Source organism: Carettochelys insculpta, chromosome 9, assembly GCF_033958435.1.
Source record: "Carettochelys insculpta isolate YL-2023 chromosome 9, ASM3395843v1, whole genome shotgun sequence".
NCBI lineage: Eukaryota > Metazoa > Chordata > Testudines > Carettochelyidae > Carettochelys > Carettochelys insculpta.
In genome coordinates this window covers 62,796,432-62,813,885 of record NC_134145.1, presented here as the reverse complement: position 1 = coordinate 62,813,885, position 17,454 = coordinate 62,796,432, and the positions used below count along the sequence as shown (strand labels likewise).

Genomic DNA, 17,454 nt, shown 5'->3' with positions numbered 1-17,454 from the left:
AAACTTCCTAACTGTCAGGGTGATTAAACACTGGAATAAATTGCCTAGGGAGGTTGTGGAATCTCCATCACTGGATACATTTAAGAGCAGGTTAGACAGACACCTAACATTGATGATCTAGACCAGATGCAACCTGTGGCTCTCTAAAGACTTCCTTGTGGCTCCTGACATTATAACTGCACAATAAAACAAACAAACAAGGAAGCAAACAAAAACCCTCCTGATTTTTTTTCGATAAATGGTGAACGTCTAAAAGCCCAAAAACGAATAACTCATATCCCAATAGTACCAGAGAGGTAGCTGTGTTAGTCTGTACTCCAACAAAACAAAACGGCAGAAATGTAGCACTTTAAAGACTAATAAAATGAGCTCATCACCAAATAAATCATTTTGTTAGTTATATCCCAATAGCAAAAGATATGTGATCTTGAAATTTCGGATAACTCCTCCTCGTATCCTCCAGAGACAGAGGAGGTTCAGGAGTGAAAGTCAGGAAGATAGTGGTACAAACACACATGTAAAGTGTGAGGAAACAGAATACGTAAAAAGTTTATGAATGTCCTGCAGAAAACATGTATTGCATTACAAATCCTAATGTGCGTGCTGCGCTGTTCTTAAAATAGGGGTTACAAAAAGTCTGGTTTGACATTATTTGTTTAGGACAGTCTTGTATTCACATACACTGGGGCTCTTGACTTATTGGCTGTGTCTACACTAGCTCCCTACTTCGGAGGGAGGATGGTATGTAGGGTGTTGGGAGTTTACTAGTGAAGTGCTGTGGTGCATATGCAGCACTTCATTAAGCAAATTCCCCCCCACGGCAACTCCAAAGTGTTAAACTTTGAAGTGCCGACTCGTGTGTAGCCACAGCTCACCCGCTGGTACTTCGAAGTGCCTGGGCAACTTCGAAGTCCCTTTACTCCTCAAAATTTTGTCAGTGTCTGAGCTTGTAGCTATCAAAAATGAACAGTCATATGCTGAGGTTTTTGCTGTTGCCCATCACCAGAGTTTCACTGACCAGGCGTCCAGGGCTGCTGACAGGGAGCAAGAGGGACAGCAGCCCTGGGGCCTGGAGATTGAAAAGGGCACACGGCTTCCGGCCACCATCTCCACTGTTTGCTTTGAGAAACTGCATTTCACCTGATTCCAGGACTAATGCTCTTAAAAAAATAGCATCTGTGCAAAGAGTCCTACCGAACTGCACAATAATCAAGGCATGAAAAGTCTGAGATGGCTAAAGACTTCCTCCAGAGGCTGGGGATTAGGAGTCTGGGCAGGCTGCTAATAAAAAAAAGAAGAAACTCATAAGTGACCTGACAAGGGACACTTAAATCTTATTTTTAGAGGGTTAGGTCGTACTAAGCCTTAAAAAATTAAATCCCCAGTTGTCTCCAGAGAACTATATCTCACTAGAAAAGCTTCATATACGTTTATCATATATCCAACACCTAGAGATTGGGCCCTGGGGATTACTAAAATAATATTTCCTCTAGATTTGCAAGAGGCAAATTTAAAATTTAGGATTTTTTTCCCTGATACAAAATGATAACATTAAAAATATGCTTACTGTAAAGGAAAGCTGTTTTGGTTCCTCATAAGGAATCCTCCACTTCAAAAAAAAATAATCCTTCCTAAATGTGTTTAATTTGGTAACCTCACCAATTCAGTTATAATGGTTTTCAATCTGTTTTCTCCCTTTGATGTTGTCTCATCCCAATGTCTTTTTAATGAGCATTGCTGTTAACTCCTTTTATGAACAATGTGTTTGAGTTTAGAGACCTTTGAGACTGGCAGTGAGACAGCATAACATGCATGAGAAAAATTCAAGAGGAGAAGGTGTTGTAAACATTTCTGGATTAGCTCTTCTGGAATGGACATGACAACTTTCCTGGGCTTTCCCTCTTCAGCCCTGAAAAGCCAACATCTCACCTCACTGTAAGGCAATCGATATGTACCTGAGTCTTTGGGGGAAATTTCATATCAAATGTGTTGTAGTACTCAGGCTGACCTAGGCAAGCTAACAACAGAGTTGTATGATGTCTCCAGCTTTTGAGAGCCCAGGATGAGATCTCTTACAGGGATGAAAAGACATTTGACATATCAAATTCCAACTTCAGTACAGGTCAAAGTGTGTTCCACTGTGGCTAGGGGTGCATGTGTGTAGGTAGCTACCTAATGATCACTGGTATGAGAAGACCATGCATGGGGCTGGTATGCTTGTGGGTGCAGAAGATAAACTACTGCGTGCCCATGCATGTCCATGCCTGTACAGATACTGTATATGTCTAGGAGAACACGTACAAACAGAACCCTGAAAATTGTATCTGCTGTAGATCTGCAGCTATCTCGGATCCACACTTGGGGGATGCAGATAGCAGTTCTGTATCCATGCTGAGCTCTATGTATCAAACCGGAGGTGTGCGTGGCTGCCAAAACTACAGGGGAAAGGCTAAAAGAGGGCAACTACCCAAAGGATTCACAGATGGAAACTGAATTAGGGAGAAACCCGTGAATCATTCTTCCAGTATTACAACACAGAAGCTCCTGGGGAATGGTCACGGCAAGACCTGAACTTTCAGACCCAAGCACTCACCTCTGTGGTATAGGTAGGCTCTGACAGAGCTGCTATATCTGTCTGCATTGGCCTGACTTAGTGAGTACCAGTGCAAGGAACATGGGAATCTGGGCCTCAGTCCCAGAAAAAAGCCACACCTGGAATGTACTTCTCTGCATGTGGCACCTTTAGCTTCATCCCCACGATTATCTTCACCACCACATTTCTTCCACTGCATCCTCTGCTTCACTATTACCCTCCCCACTGTGATACTCAGCCTCCCCCATCACTGCCTCCTGCCCAAAGGCTTCATTCTTATCATTGCTGCATTCTGCTTCCTCCTAAGCATCTTCCTCATCTTCTCCAGCACCCATCCCACCTTCATCCTCATCACTCTCAGTACTTGTCCTTTGTGCTTTCACCACTGTTAGCTATGGTTACACTAGTGAGTTTTGCCACCAAAGCCCTGGTTTTGCCAGTGAAACTCTTGGAGCATGCACACACAAAATGTGTGCACAACGAAACTCGGCACTTTGCCAGCAGCATTTGGCCTCTCAGCCATGAGGCACAATGCTGCTGTTGACCTATTCTATTGATAAAAAGAGCTGTGTGGACGCTCTGCAGGTCCTTCTCTCGACGGACAGGCATCAAGAACAAACCGTCAGCCCTGTCTGCTGTGCTTCTGGGTGCCTGGTTTGTCGAGAGAGCAGGCAGGCAGTCTGGCAGCTCTGCTGACAGATCAGAGCACTCTTCTGATCCGCTTTTAGCGTGTGGCTGCACCTTGTCGACAGAAGCTTTGTCGGGAAATCTCTTCCGACAGTGACTTTTGTTGACAGAACGCTGTAGTGTGACCGTAGCTGTTATGTTCACCATCGGACGGGCCAGAGAAAAAGCAACAACAAAATAAAAAGAGAAAGTGGGGCTGCCAGGAGCGCCTCTGATGCAGCTGTTCCAGAGCTGCCTTAGCCCCGCCTTTCAGTCCAGACCCCAGGAGACACAGCCACATAGAATGGCTGGGGAAAATGATGGTGTGGAACCACCGGGCAAGCCCCACATTCTGCTCCTCTTGCCACTGCCGTTCCCAGATAACATGCCCCCACCCCAGCCTCTGAGAAGGCGCAGTTGTCTCTTCTTCCTCTCCCTACAAGTTGCCTTCTCCTCGGAGAACATACTGAAAATAAACAAACAATCCACTGCTTGTTTCTTAAGGACTTTTCTAAAGGGAACGGCCTTTTATTTAAAAGATCTGATTCTTCTCTCATACCAGAGCAGCACCATTGACTTGAGGGGATTTACTCTGGACAAGCAAGAGAACTCACACGCCTGATGTCTGCTGTGCAGGAAGTTTCTCATGATACAACAATTCCTTACGAAAAGCGCTACCCTCCAAAGTGAACCCACAAAATGGACTTTGTGGAGTTATCTGTTTATTGTTTCCTCAATACTGCCTCTCTCAACAGTGAGGAGGCAAGGTGAAGAAGGAGATTTCTTTTACTGCCCCAGCTTCTACTGATGAGCGAGACAAGCTTTCCAGCTCTTCTTCCTATCAGCACGGCTCAGTTTATAAGGATACAGATATTTCTTCCTCACAGCCAACCCTGAAAACTCAACTTGGATTCAGAGCAGGCTCAGCAGGGCCCCGACCCAGGGGTGGAGCCCAAGGCAGGACACTGACAGTGGGGCCCAGCCAGTGGGTGGTGAATGCCATTTGCAATTGGAACTCGCGGTCCTGAAGGTGCAGGGACCAAGGCAACCACCTTGCTCCATCTGCTTGAATTCTGAAAGTCAGTCTGGTCGGATTCTTTCCCCTATATTGTTGCTAGCAATCAAGATCCTACAGATCAGACTCTGCCTTCCCTTCTCTGACACTTCATGGCAGCATCGTGGCTGTTGGTGGCTATGCACAGCCACAATGGGTTCGATTTTAATGAACAATTGCCCTACTAAAGCACAAGAAGGAAGTGTGTCCAGCTCACACATCTGGGCAAACCGATCAGAAAGCTGTTGGTGTCGCTAAAATGCGATCTGACTCTGAATAAGCAGAGGGAAGAGAATTGATGAGGAAAATGGTGTTATTTTATACAGCCACTGTTGAGAATAGAATCCTGTTTCAAGATGTGAGGCCTCTGTTTCTTTTCACTTCTTTAACTTCTCTTGGTAAGTGTGAAGTTAATGGTAACATACTACTAAAATTCTCATGCAAGTGGGTAGCAATTCCACGGATGTCAATGGGATTATGCTATCTCAGGCCAGAGACGAATCTGACACATAATGGCTGTGTCTACACGTGCCCCAAACTTCGAAATGGCCATGCAAATGGCCATTTCGAAGTTTACTAATGAAGCGCTGAAATGCATATTCAGCGCTTCATTAGCATGCGGGCAGCAGCGGCGCTTCGAAATTGACGCGCCTTGCCGCTGCGCGGCGCGTCCAGACGGGGCTCCTTTTCGAAAGAACGCCACCTTCTTCGAAGTCCCCTTATCATGGGAATAAGGGGACTTCGAAGTAGGCGGGGCCCTTTCGAAAAGGAGCCCCATCTGGACGCGCCGCGCGGTGGCAAGGCATGTCAATTTCGAAGCGCCGCTGCCGCCCGCATGCTAATGAAGCGCTGAATATGCATTTCAGCGCTTCATTAGTAAACTTCGAAATGGCCATTTGCATGGCCATTTCGAAGTTTGGGGCACGTGTAGACACAGCCAATGTGGCTCAAGTCCTGCTCCCATGAAAACTCCTCTACGGGTTTTATGGCGTGAAACTCTACTTCTGACTACAGTACTAGTTCCTCTCAAGGACATCAGGAGCTAGCTGCCAGTGGCTATCACTGTGACCATGCCATATTGAAAGCACCCTTCCCCTGTAATCACTGCTGAGCCAAAAAGCATTCAGCTACATTCCTGATCTGTCTACCAAAATTAACTTCATCAATGCAAGTTAAAACAGACCTTCCCTTAGTGGATCAGATTTTACTTTGTCTTTCCTCATGTTTTCCTTCTACTGTAAATATTTAAGCTGAGTGTTTACTCCCCAATCAGTAAAGATGAGACTGTAATGAGAAAACCAGGAATTCTGCCCCAGTGACTGGCTTGGCGTGAACCCTTCTTATGTTTAGTCAGTCACCTTATCAGTTGGCATTATTTTACATTAGCTAATAAGGTTTCATGAGAATTTTTATACAATTTATTTAAAAGAGGGTCACAGAACAGACACCCATTCACTTACTTCCCTGAGAGCTGCAACCTGGCTTTACCATGCAGAAATGGGTACAGAGGGAGAAATCTCAGAAGTGGATACTATAAGTCTCAAAGTTTTTCCATTCTACAAGATTAAAAATAATGTATTCAACCCTGCCATTAGTTGCCTACACAAATCCCAAAAAAGAGTAAAGTAATAATATTATTAAAAATGAACCTGAAACAGAACTCCTACTCTGAGTGGGGTTTCTGCCTGAGAAAGGAAGAAAGGCCAGAAAGTCCATTTAGTCCACTAGCAACTTTGCTACTGCTATGGATTTTACATGGAAGGTGCTCAGATACTAAGATAATGGGCAGAGGTACATAATCCAAAGATGGGCAGATGTGCTTGCTTAAGTCAGAATGTTAACACAAAAGAACCCAAAAACACACACACACACACACACACACACACAGACAAAAAATAGGCTGCTGCCTATGATACTGAGGTACAATTCACTCCTCTTCATTTCAGGCTGGCTCTTCCCGGCTTCATTCTGATGGCATACTTTCCTCCAGAGCCCCCAAACTAGCCAGGGAGGAGGACCAGGAAACCCCATGCTTGTAAACTTGGGGCTTGCAATCCCAACGCATGCTCAATACTCCCCTTGATGGGGCTGAGTTTTGGGGTAGGTCCAGAGATGTAAGAAAATGGATGGAATAACTCAAAAGGATGCTCAGAACTGGAACAACTGAAAGCTCAGTTAAAGGCAGCTTGATACACATACATACCTAACTCACTGGAACTGGAAGGGACCTTGAGAGATCAAGTCCAGTCCCCTGCACTCACAGCAGAAGCTATCAACTTCCCAGAGAGATTTTTTTTTTTTTTTTTTTAAATCTAGCCTACCCCCAGGCCCCCTCCAGGGTTGAGCTCACAACCCTTGGTTTATAAGGGCAAAGCACTAACTGCTGAGCTATTTTTGGGAGGACAGCCTATTTAAAACTGTCTCCTGACATCTGAGGACAACGTAACCTAAATTTGCTTTCCAGAACTGATGCCAGCTGTATGTTTTATAGGTTGGCTGGGAAGGTATGGAAAGAAGACGGAAAATTTAGTATCTGTTTGCACGCTGCTGCTTTCCCCATCCTACCCACTTCTGAGTTTTGCAGCCATGTTGTGAGTCACAGCGATGTCACAGTTCAGCCAGTTGTGAGCTGGGTATGAGCAGTGGAGCTAGTAACCAAGGAAGAGGATTGTGCTCTAAAATGCCTTTTCAGCTGAGGCTGCCCTAGGGCTGGGATCAGCAATGTGAGCTTATGCGAAAGGAGCGGTGGGAAGATGATAGCGCAACTGGCCGTAATGGGGACCACACCAGGACAGGAACAGACCCTGGATCCTCTCCCCAATATTGTAACCAGGTAACACAGCTGAATGGATGTTCACTAGGGAAACATTTATACAGCTGCTATAGTTAACCCTGCCTGGCAATCCTATGCTTTGTGGTGTTGTGGGGTTTCTCCCCCTGTGCAGGGTCCGATTGGCCTCCCTCAGAGCTCTAAGAGTGCCTGTCATTTCTCTTCCTTGACTGCACATTCACATGTTCCACCATTAGCCCTTGATGGCATACAGATCTTCGGTTACTTAGTAGTTATAGTTATGCAGTGCTTTTTTTTTGTTTTGTTTTGGAAAAAAAAAAAAGTGCAGCTGTTAATCAGTCAGCTCCCTGCCTTCCCTCGCCCCAGGCCAATCCCACAGCTGGGGCTGCTGGGATGCTCAGTACCAGCACAAGAAAAACATTGTGTTTTTGTACGTTTCAATCAATTTTGCAATAAAACCTGTACAAGAGATCAGACATACTGCCTGAGCTCTCGCCTGTAGTGTGCATCTCCCAGTACATACAACCGCATGTGATTCTTCTCCACATTGATCAGAAGATCGCCCCTGCTAAGGAACCTGAGCTGGCTGGTCCCCAGGACAAGGTTTCAAAAAGGGCAGCAGCATAAATGTACATAGTGCTGTACAAACACAGACCAAGACACTACCCCAGACCTCCTGTGTCTTTGCTTTTCTATGCAACATGAAGGATACAAGGAAACCACAGGGACACAATTGGGTTTCAAATAATCATAGTTTTCTAACTATACACAACAATACAAGATCTTGTTACCGGCACATCCTGGTTCTCTGTTGGGTTCTGGTGGCTTCTGTAATAAAACACAGGAAAGCAAATTAGAGACACGCCCTCAGTTCTTATACATTAGATTAACCCATAGGCTTTACAATCTGAGATAGATAGGAGATAACATGGTGCAACAGTTTAGGGAGAGAAGGTTGTAGCAAGGCTACTGGTGAGAGGAGGGCAGAAAGGAAGGACAACACCACAATGCATACTAGAGTTGGGTGAAATTGCTGCTAGACCATAGCCACATATTGCAGCCAGTGATGGAGGCTGAATCAGAAAGTTGATTTTACAGATATTTTAAAGAGACATTTGTGTTTTGCTGGGTCACAGTTACTAAAAGCCAAACATTTCCCAGTGAATTTTGATCAATTGGCACCAGACTGAGAGCAGCAAGGGGATTAATTTTTCTTTACCAGAAAGAAAACCAGAGACCTGGAAGAATACAGTTTACAATCCACCAATCTTTATTAGAGTCTGGCTGAGGGCACTGCTCATTCAAAGTTGCATTCTGATTGACCAGCTGGAGTTGTTTCATGGTGCCACAGCTGTGAACCAACTCTCAAAGGTGCACAGCTGGGACTTATCACTGATTGCCCACAGCAACAGCACTTACACACGTTAGGTGAAATTTGTGACATGAGAAACTGTGATGATAAGAAGTTACAATGTGAGCACAAAGAGCATTGAGGGGAAAGTGAGGGATGAACAAGTCAGAAACTTTAAACTGCCAGGCTACACCTCCAGCAGCAACTGAGATCTTGTCAGTATAAAAGGTAAATTGGGAGCAATTTGATTGTCCAAGCACAAAGTAAATTAAAACTATCTAACACAAAGAGTTCCTGGTTCATAACTGGGTCTCTTAGGTGGTACCACAACACACATAATAACGCATATATGTAGCAGGGAGTGCTTGTTTAAAATAGTCAGGTTGAGAAACAAGACCATAAACACTGAGGAGGGAGAAGGGGAAGCAAATGGTGCAAGTAATGTGCATTATTTTTTGTCTTCTTAAGAGCAGTTGTGTTTCTTTATACTGAATGCCAAAATGGTCTAGTGGACTGAGTGTGGGACTGGAGGCCAACAACATCAGAGCACCAATCTAAGTTTTACCATATATAATGGCTGCAGGCAAATTACTTGACTTCTCTGTGCATCAGTTTTCAATCTGTAAGAGAGAGAAACACACCCAATTACTACGGCTTAAAATTATTCACATACATACATTTTATAGCATTGGGCATATGTTTGCACGTGTACTTCTTTCTGAGATTGTAAAATGAACCAACCACCAAAAATCATAAGCCAAAATACTGAGATTGGCTAATATATCATTAAATAGATAGTCTGTTTTCATATCTGTGAGGTTGAGGGTGTGCAACTCTGATCACATTTTCAAACTTTCCTCTGCAACCGTAAGAACTAAAACCTATTTTGCTTTCAAACGATAGCTGAGAGTCTCATCTAATCGCATGCTTCCAGGAACCGGAGCTTTAAACTCCAAGAGTTTATCTATCCAAATGTAAACGAACAAATTATGCCAAGGAGCTTTCAATAATCCCCAAAGGAAACTGCTGCAATGCAGACAAATCTCTTCCCCGCTCTGCGTAGGTGTGGAAGATTTCGGCCCAGATGTGATTTGCTCAGTGTTTTGGCAGTTATTTTTCACCTACACCCAGAGCTTTTCTCCGAAGAAGCTCGACAGAGATCAGAGGTGGTTGTTTTGTAGCTGAAAGACCAAGTTTACACCTACGCTTCCCTGAAACTACCAAGTCAAATGCCCAGGGATTCTGCTCAGCGCTTCTTTCATCCAAGGGAGATAAACTGAGACCTTTCACTTTACTCTGCTGCTAGGAGAGCCGGATTTGGAGAGGTGCAGCTCTGGCAGACACCGCAGCACTTCGAGGACGAACAGGGGTTTGCCCTTGAGGCCAGTCTGCATCCCCCAACACCAAGGGAACTTGTGCCCTGGTCAGCCTGGCACAGGCAGCTGCGGCCCAGACTCAGTCAGAGAGCCTGCGCCCCTCCCCCACTGCCGGGAAGGGGTAGCCCTGAGCTCACGACAGTGTGTCCTCCCGGCCTGCAGGGGGCGATGTGCTGCTCCCCCGCGCCCAATCTCGCGCCGCACACGCAGCGCCAAATCAGTCCCGCGGCCTGTTGTCTCGCTGCGTCTGCGCGCGAGGGAGAGCTCGCCGGGCTGGGCGGGGCCGGTGCTGCTCTCACCCTGGTAACAGCGGCCGCCGCGGAGCCGCCCCCGGCCCGCACCGCATCGCATCCCCCGCCACCCCTGCGGCATCATGCAGGGGGAGGACGCCAGATACCTCAAAAGGTACCGCCCGCCCCTCCTGGGGTAGCCCCGCCTTGGGGCGGGGGGAGGTGCGGATGGGTGGGGTTGTGGGGGGGGGAGGTGCAGGTGGGGGATGGGTGGGGTGGTGGGGGGGGAGGTGCAGATGGGGGATGGGTGGGGGGATAGGTGTCTTGTGGGGGAGGTTTGGATGGGGTTGTGGCAGGTAGGTTCAGCCCCCTGGGGTCTGAATGGGGGGGGGTGGACGGGTCGGTGGGGGAGGGTCAGTGGGGCAAAGGGTAGATGTGGGGAGAAGGCTGCAGTGGTGGACAGAGGTTGGGTTGGCTTTGGCCCACGGTGGTGGATGTGCACGGTACTAGTGGGGTGTAAATCAGGTGCGATAGTTGGGGGTCACTGGGCAGGTGGGGTGGCCCAGTAGCCAGGTAGGTAGTGGGAAGGGTGGCTCTGGGCGGTTGGATAGATGGGCTTTTTAGGAGGGATGGAATGGTGAGGGGGCAGTTGCTGTCACTGTTCTTTAATGTTGATGCTGCCCCTCAGTGCTCTCTGTTACCAGCCCCTTCAGAGGATAATGCAAGCAGCCCCGAGAGCACTGACAGAATAATCTGCCCGTGAGGAGAGTTTTTTCATAACCTCTGTCAGTGGCTGGTTTACCTCAGAAGCATCAGCCTTATCATTTTTTCCTACTCTTTTTAACCCTGGATTTTCTCATTATCTGGATTGGTTGGAATATCCCATTCACATGCATGGTTCTGTCACTCTCTTGTTGCTTAGATTTTTTACTTACATATGTCAAATGAATATCTTTGATTTAAAAATACACTGAATATTACCAGTGATTTCTGATGGCCACTGATTCTGCTCTGAGGCTATACATTTGAATGTGCATCCAGTGTTAAAATTCCAATGGTCATCTCAAAGGAGTACAGTACCTTATCTATAAAGATACATATTCTATGCAGAGTGCTTTTATGCTCTTGGCAGATCTTTTTTTTCCAGCATTCTCAGCAGCAGACTTTAAATTTTTGTGTTCTAGAGAAACTTCTGAAACAAACCCAGTGCCTTATTGTTTGGCGTGGCTATCCCATGTGCAAACATAGTACTCCTTTGAATTCTTTTTCTCTTTTCATCCTTCATGCATACTCCCACACCAAGATTCTGTCTGGTTCACTGTTGTGAGTTGTAAATGTACGTGGGGGGAGGTCACAAGAATTTCTAGCCTTGTATATGCACAAAAGTTACATCAGTTTAATGAAAATATTATTAACGGGTTTAAACTCGAGTAAACCCCTGTGTGGATACTTATAATTTTGTTGACACTAGAACTAAATTGTTACAATATTTGTGTGCAGACAAGACTTTCCTTTTTTGAGCCTCCATAAAGATTTTTGTCAATTTCAAGAACCAACCAAGGTTGTAAAGTGAAGGGCACTTTGACTTGGCTATGTGCCAGCAACCTGGAGAAACCTTCATTTTCAAGCCTTGACAAGTTTTTCAAGTACATGGATGGCTACAAAATTTAATAAGAATAGAAACATTTCACCTATATTTAAAAAAATAAAAATCCTTTGTTGCACTGGAGGACCCCGCTATACTATATTTGTTTTAGTGAATAGTAAATGTTGATAAGGGCAGTGTAATGCCTAGAGCAGTGGTTCACAAACTTTTTGGCATCATGCCCCTCTTTTGATTTTAGAGAAACCCTCACACCCCTCCCCACCTCTCTTTTACAATGAACCAGCCACCCTAGCCACCTGCATGGGCCCCTTGCCTCCCCCAAAGCCAGGCACTGCCATCCCCTCATCTAACCCCATCCTCCTCCTCCCCTCCAAACCACACTCACTAACCTTTGTAGGAGGCAGCTAGCTCCACGTGGGCTTTCACTGACTGCCTGCTTTTTATAGCGGCTGCGCCGGATTGCCCATGTGAAATGGCAGGGGCTGAGAGCCAGAAGCAAGGGCCAGCTTTTTCTTCTGGTAGAGGGAGTGAGTGGTGGTGGGGGGTGGGCTGGGTTGCCTCACACCCCCCCTGGAATTTCTTCACATGCCCCCCAGTTTGGGAAACCATGGCCTAGAGCTTATGAAAGCCTTTTTGGCTGTACTCTCAAAGCACATCTCAAAGTTTAGGCTTTCAGGTGAAGCAACAGGCTGAAGGATCAACTTCCCTTTCAAGGATTGACCCTGGGTAGCTGGATGGATGTTGGGTTTATCCACATGCACGAGGATGAAAATGGTGCCTAGGCCACAGAGGAGAGGCTACTCTAGTCTTATAAGTAAAACATAGCCTGTGATCCCTTATATGGTCCTCTCCCAGGGCATGAAGGATGAAAAGCAGAGGATCTCCATAGCAATACATCCCCTGCTCACTGTATATATGGTGGGTTCCATGAGGAAAAAAGCTTGAAGGCAGTGTTAAAGCTCATTGTGGAACAACTAATTTGAACATCAGTATTACCCAGTCTGACAGTTAAACCGTTTTAGTCTCTGCATAGACTATTTAAGGAGGAACTGTAGTCACAAATTAGTTATCCTGCATGTAAGCCTGGTGGAAATGGATTTGGAAGAGAGTAAAAAAGCTCGCATCCTTTGACTATCATCCAGTCAGGCAGGCATTGATCCTACAAGCTGCTCCATCTGGGCAGCCCCCTGCATTTTATGGAGCCCACACACTGAGAAGCTTTCTGAACTAGGTCTGAAAAGGAAACAAATCCTTCTCAAAGAATTGTGACTGGTTTAAAAAAAAAGTATTATTTGAAAAACAAGTCAAAATTTGGAAAGTCTGTCTAAAGTCTAGTTGTCTGTTACAGTGAAGAGGGTGAAAATAGCTCTTCAGCAGTCAGTTACACAGTCCAACCAGAGAGCCCTCAAATTTTTCCCATATTTGCGTGGAATGAATTTTGTCATTTGCACTGATATGGAGGTTAAGTATGACAGGTCATGTCCATGTACATAATGAAATTGTGGCAGGGATGGGGCAGAGGGTTTTAGAGTGTGGGAGGGGTTTCAGTGCTAGGCCAGAGGAGTGAGGGGGCTCTAGCTGGGAGTGTGGGTACTGACAGGGGGTTGGTGGTGGGAGAGAAGATGGGAGTCTAAGGTAGTGGTGAGGGCTCTGGGTGGGGGTGTGGGCTTGGGTAGGGCTGAGGATGAGGGATTTGAGGTACAAGCTGCCCCTGGGCCTACAGAAGGGACAGAGGACTGCCCCAAGCGCGCTCTCCCTGTAGCAGCATCTGTGCTGGGGGATGCGGTGGGGGGGGGGCGGGGAAGAGGTTACCTCTTCCCACTGTGTCACCTCTGGAGTTGGTGGGATAGGTGCCTCTCACCTGGCCATGGCAGGTGCATGGGGTTGGATTGGGGCTGGGGGTGTGGGAATCTCAGCACTGTGGCAGGTCTGGAGCAGTTGGGGAGAGGTGCCTCTCCCTGCTGTAGCAGGGCTGGGGACTGGGGGGAGAGGTTTTCCCTATGTAGCCCTAAGTGCCTGCATAGCACTTAATAGTCTGCTCTGCAACCACTTAGAGTCCAACTCTTTACATTTATTTCTTTGAGAAACAATAAGCTATTACAATTATAAATTGTTCTTCAGAGATGTATCCATCTACAAAAGGGAAAAATATCTGTGTGCTAGTGAGAAAATGAATAGGCGTACGTAGGCAGCAGAGAGACATCTGACAGCAAAATTCACGTTCTTACTAGGGACATACAACTCTCACTATCAGTAGCTACTCAATACCTTTCTGCATCTGGAGCTGTGTGAACATTCTTGGTTGTTTTGGTATGATGTAAGAATGAATATTGAAGAATGAAACAATTACAACATTGTAGGCAAGTTATAGGGGAAAACGTGAGAGACTATAGACTGGGGTTGCTTAAGCAGCCTGAGGAAGTTAGGTACCCAAATCTGCTCGACTTTCAATGGGAGTCAGACATCTCTCTTCTGAAAATCCACTCCTGAATGTTATGTTTGAGGAAAAAATTGTGATTGTAACTAAAGACTATATAGACATGCCGACAGTTAAGCCTTCCTTGTTAACCTTAACCATATGTTTCTTGACTTTTGAGGGTTCAGCCTCAATCTGTTCATGTTTTTTACAGAAATATAGCTGTAATGTACAAATGTACTAAGGCAGGCCTTATTACAAATTCCCTCTGCCTTCCAGAAGGTAGATCTTCATTGAAGGAGTCCCACAGATGAGTTATGTTCCCAAACTCTCTCTCTGATGCCCTAGTACATTAAGATGCTGAGTGACCTGAGTTCCCATTGATTATAACAGGAGCTGAGGATCCCTCATAGGGTTAAGCTCACAAGCTTTCTTGAAATAATCTCCTATTGTATATCTATATCTATGAAACATATACAGTAAACCCTTGAGATACATACAATCAAGTTGCACATGTCTTGGGTTAAGGGGACTGAGCCTGACTTGCGGCTTCGTGTCAGGGGTGGTTTCCCCGTTACTGGGGTGAAGGGGAGTTCCTGGTTCCCCTCCACTGGCTGGAGCCAGGAAACTGACCAAGGCTGCTGCCCTGCTCAGTTTCCCCTGTCTGCAAGCAGAGGGAAGACAGGAGCCAGGCTGCAGCTTGGTTCCTGTCTCCCCTTGACTTGCATGAAAATTTTAGTTAGGCAGGAGTTGCGGAAACGTGTCCCCCACTAACTCGAGGGTTTACTATATATGAAATATATATGATTTGATTTGTTTGTATCTCTTGATGGTGATGAATTATAAGAAGTCACCGTGCCCAGCAAGAAACTATCAAAACCATCCTGAGATTCTAAAGTTTCTAAAACTGGAAAAGTTGGTAGCGTAAAAGCCTGCTCCAGCAGAAGAGATTTGGGAGTCATCGTAAGAAACATGTTGGAATTCTTCATTTTTTATACAGTGGTTCCATTTCTAAGAAATTGGTTATCACAAGGATCTATGGGAAGGATTTACCTAGACAGGTATGAGTAACTGTTAATCGCTAATGGCATCAGTCTCTGTGGAAGCTGAGGAGTAGGCATACAGACTTACAAAACATAGGCATATTTAGGACATTAATCTCATTTTCTGATCATCCAACTTCTGTATGAGGCACATTGAATCAGAACAATAACTCTCCCCTTAGTTTTGGCTAGTATAGGGTTTATTTAGGCAGGTAGGTAGATTTGAAAGTCAAAGGCACATCCTCTTTATTTCTTTCTCTTTTAACTGAAACATGGTTCTCAGTATTTTTTCACATACTAGAGCTGATAGAGGTTCCTTTTGTGCTAAGATTTCACCCTGCTGTGTAAGTTGAAGAAATGTGGGAAAGAGACCATATCCTAATGCAAAGAGGACCAAGACTGCGTTTTTTGCTATGTGGATAGAATCTGTCATTCAAACTGCTTGATAAGAAATGTCCAGTTTCCGTTAACCTGTTTTTCCAGATATTTTTTTGTATTTCTCAGTTAGTCAATGATGAATTTATTTTTCTGCCTTGCAGGAAGGTGAAAGGAGGTAACATAGATGTACATCCCTCTGAAAAGGCCCTTATTGTTCATTATGAAGTGGAAGCAACTATTCTCGGAGAGATGGGCGACGCCATGTTGGGAGAGCGCAAGGAGTGTCAAAAAATGTAAGTTAATGGCGTGTTCTTGGTGTCACTTCTTAAAGTTAAAATTTCCTGGATATCTACACTGAGTTCTTTGGGGGTTTTTTTGGGGTTTTTTTTTGGTTTTTTTTACTGTACTTGGGGAGCTTCATACTAATAGAGGCAACTCTGAATGTTGCTTTTTGATAACATTTTTGGAAATAGACTGCTGACTACTTAACTGGGTTTTGGTTATATGTGAGGCATTTGCTGATGCAGCCATCTCTAAAGTTGCTGTTTGATTAGCTTGTGAGAAACAGGTTTACCCTATTCAGGCTTTTACAGATAGTTGCTTGCTGTTTGGCACTTCAGTGTGTCACTGCTTTCTGATCTCAGCTGTTTCAAACTGTAGCATGAGCTTCAGAGTCTGCAAATCATCTCTGCTTGTGTCAAACTCAGGACTATATTAGTTTAAATTGAAGCACTGAAATACAAAAATCTTATATCACCTGGGCTGTGTCTACACTAGCCCAAAACTTCGAAATGGCCATGCAAATAGCCATTTTGAAGTTTACTAATGAAGTGCTGAAATACATATTCAGCACCTCATTAGAATGCTGGCAGCCGCAGCACTTAGAAATTGCTGTGGCTCGTCCAAACGGGGCTCCTTTCGAAATCCTCCTACGGATTTTGAAGTTAGCTGGGGACCTTTAGAAAAGGAGCCCCATCTGGACGAGCTGCAGCAATTTCAAAGTGCTGCGGCTGCCGGAATTCTAATGAGGTGCTGAATATGTATTTCAGCGCTTCATTAGTAAACTTTGAAATGGCCATTTGCATGGCCATTTCGAAGTTTTGGGCTAGTGTAGAGAGAGCCCTGATGAGAAAACTGTCTGACCTGTGTCTTGCAGCATTCGGCTGAAGAGTCTTAACGCAAACACAGATGTTGCTTCCTTGGCTCGAAAGGTGGTGGAGGAATGCAAGCTCATTCACCCCTCCAAGCTAGCAGAGGTGGAGCAGCTGCTGTACTACCTGCAGAACCGCAGAGATGCTTCTTCTGGGAAGGGTAAGCAATAGAGAGAAAAGGATCAATGGAGAGGTGGAGTGTAGCAGATATAGTGATGCCCTGAATTTTAGGATTCCTCATTCAGATGCTACCTGAGGAGAGAAGTGGAGTGTGTGTTTTATGCTGTACCCGAAAGAACTGATGGAATCTTGGGGAGGGAAGAGTTGTCATTTTGATCATCTAAGTATTGTTTTGTGTTTTAATTAGTCAGACTTAACATTGATGCTTCTCTATCAATTTGTGTTTCTCGTTTGAAGTCTATCGTTTTAAATGGTGCAATGGTTATTTTGGGTAGCGCTATAAAGATGACAACGGAATTATTTCCATTAAAATTACAAACTCTTCTTTTTTTCTGTTACAACCAGTCAATAGGATAGATGTTTTCAAATGTCTTTATCTGGAAGCTGTAGTTAATGCCTGTTAAATTGCAGAGCTAACTGACTCTTTTTATAATACCATGAGTCCTCATCCTGTCTGCTGACAGGGCTGTAGTATTCCACCCTAGCTTTATTTAATCCTCTATTTAAGATCTGCTTCAGTAGCCTTCAGTCCAGAGGCATATGAAGATTTAATATTGTTAAAAGAATTATAGCATTTTCAGTTTTATCTTTTGGTAAGGCATGAAGAAGGCAAGAAATC

The 17,454-nt window shown here is 45.1% G+C and overlaps 1 protein-coding gene across 5 annotated transcripts in view; it reads left to right on the top strand.

Annotated features, from left to right (window-relative positions):
• The first annotated feature begins 6,892 nt into the window (after positions 1–6,892).
• KIFAP3 (kinesin associated protein 3) overlaps positions 6,893–17,454 on the top strand; it is a 109,410-nt gene continuing 98,848 nt past the window's right edge. For 2 of the 5 annotated variants that reach the window (XM_075003021.1, XM_075003024.1), the window contains exons 1-3: positions 10,097–10,236; positions 15,666–15,797; positions 16,661–16,815. In XM_075003021.1, coding sequence (XP_074859122.1) covers positions 10,205–10,236; positions 15,666–15,797; positions 16,661–16,815 — 319 coding nt within the window. In that variant the 5' untranslated portion in view covers positions 10,097–10,204. Of the gene's footprint in view, positions 7,147–10,096; positions 10,237–15,665; positions 15,798–16,660; positions 16,816–17,454 lie in introns of those variants that run through there. The other 3 variants (XM_075003023.1, XM_075003022.1, XM_075003018.1) reach the window with 3 other exon arrangements.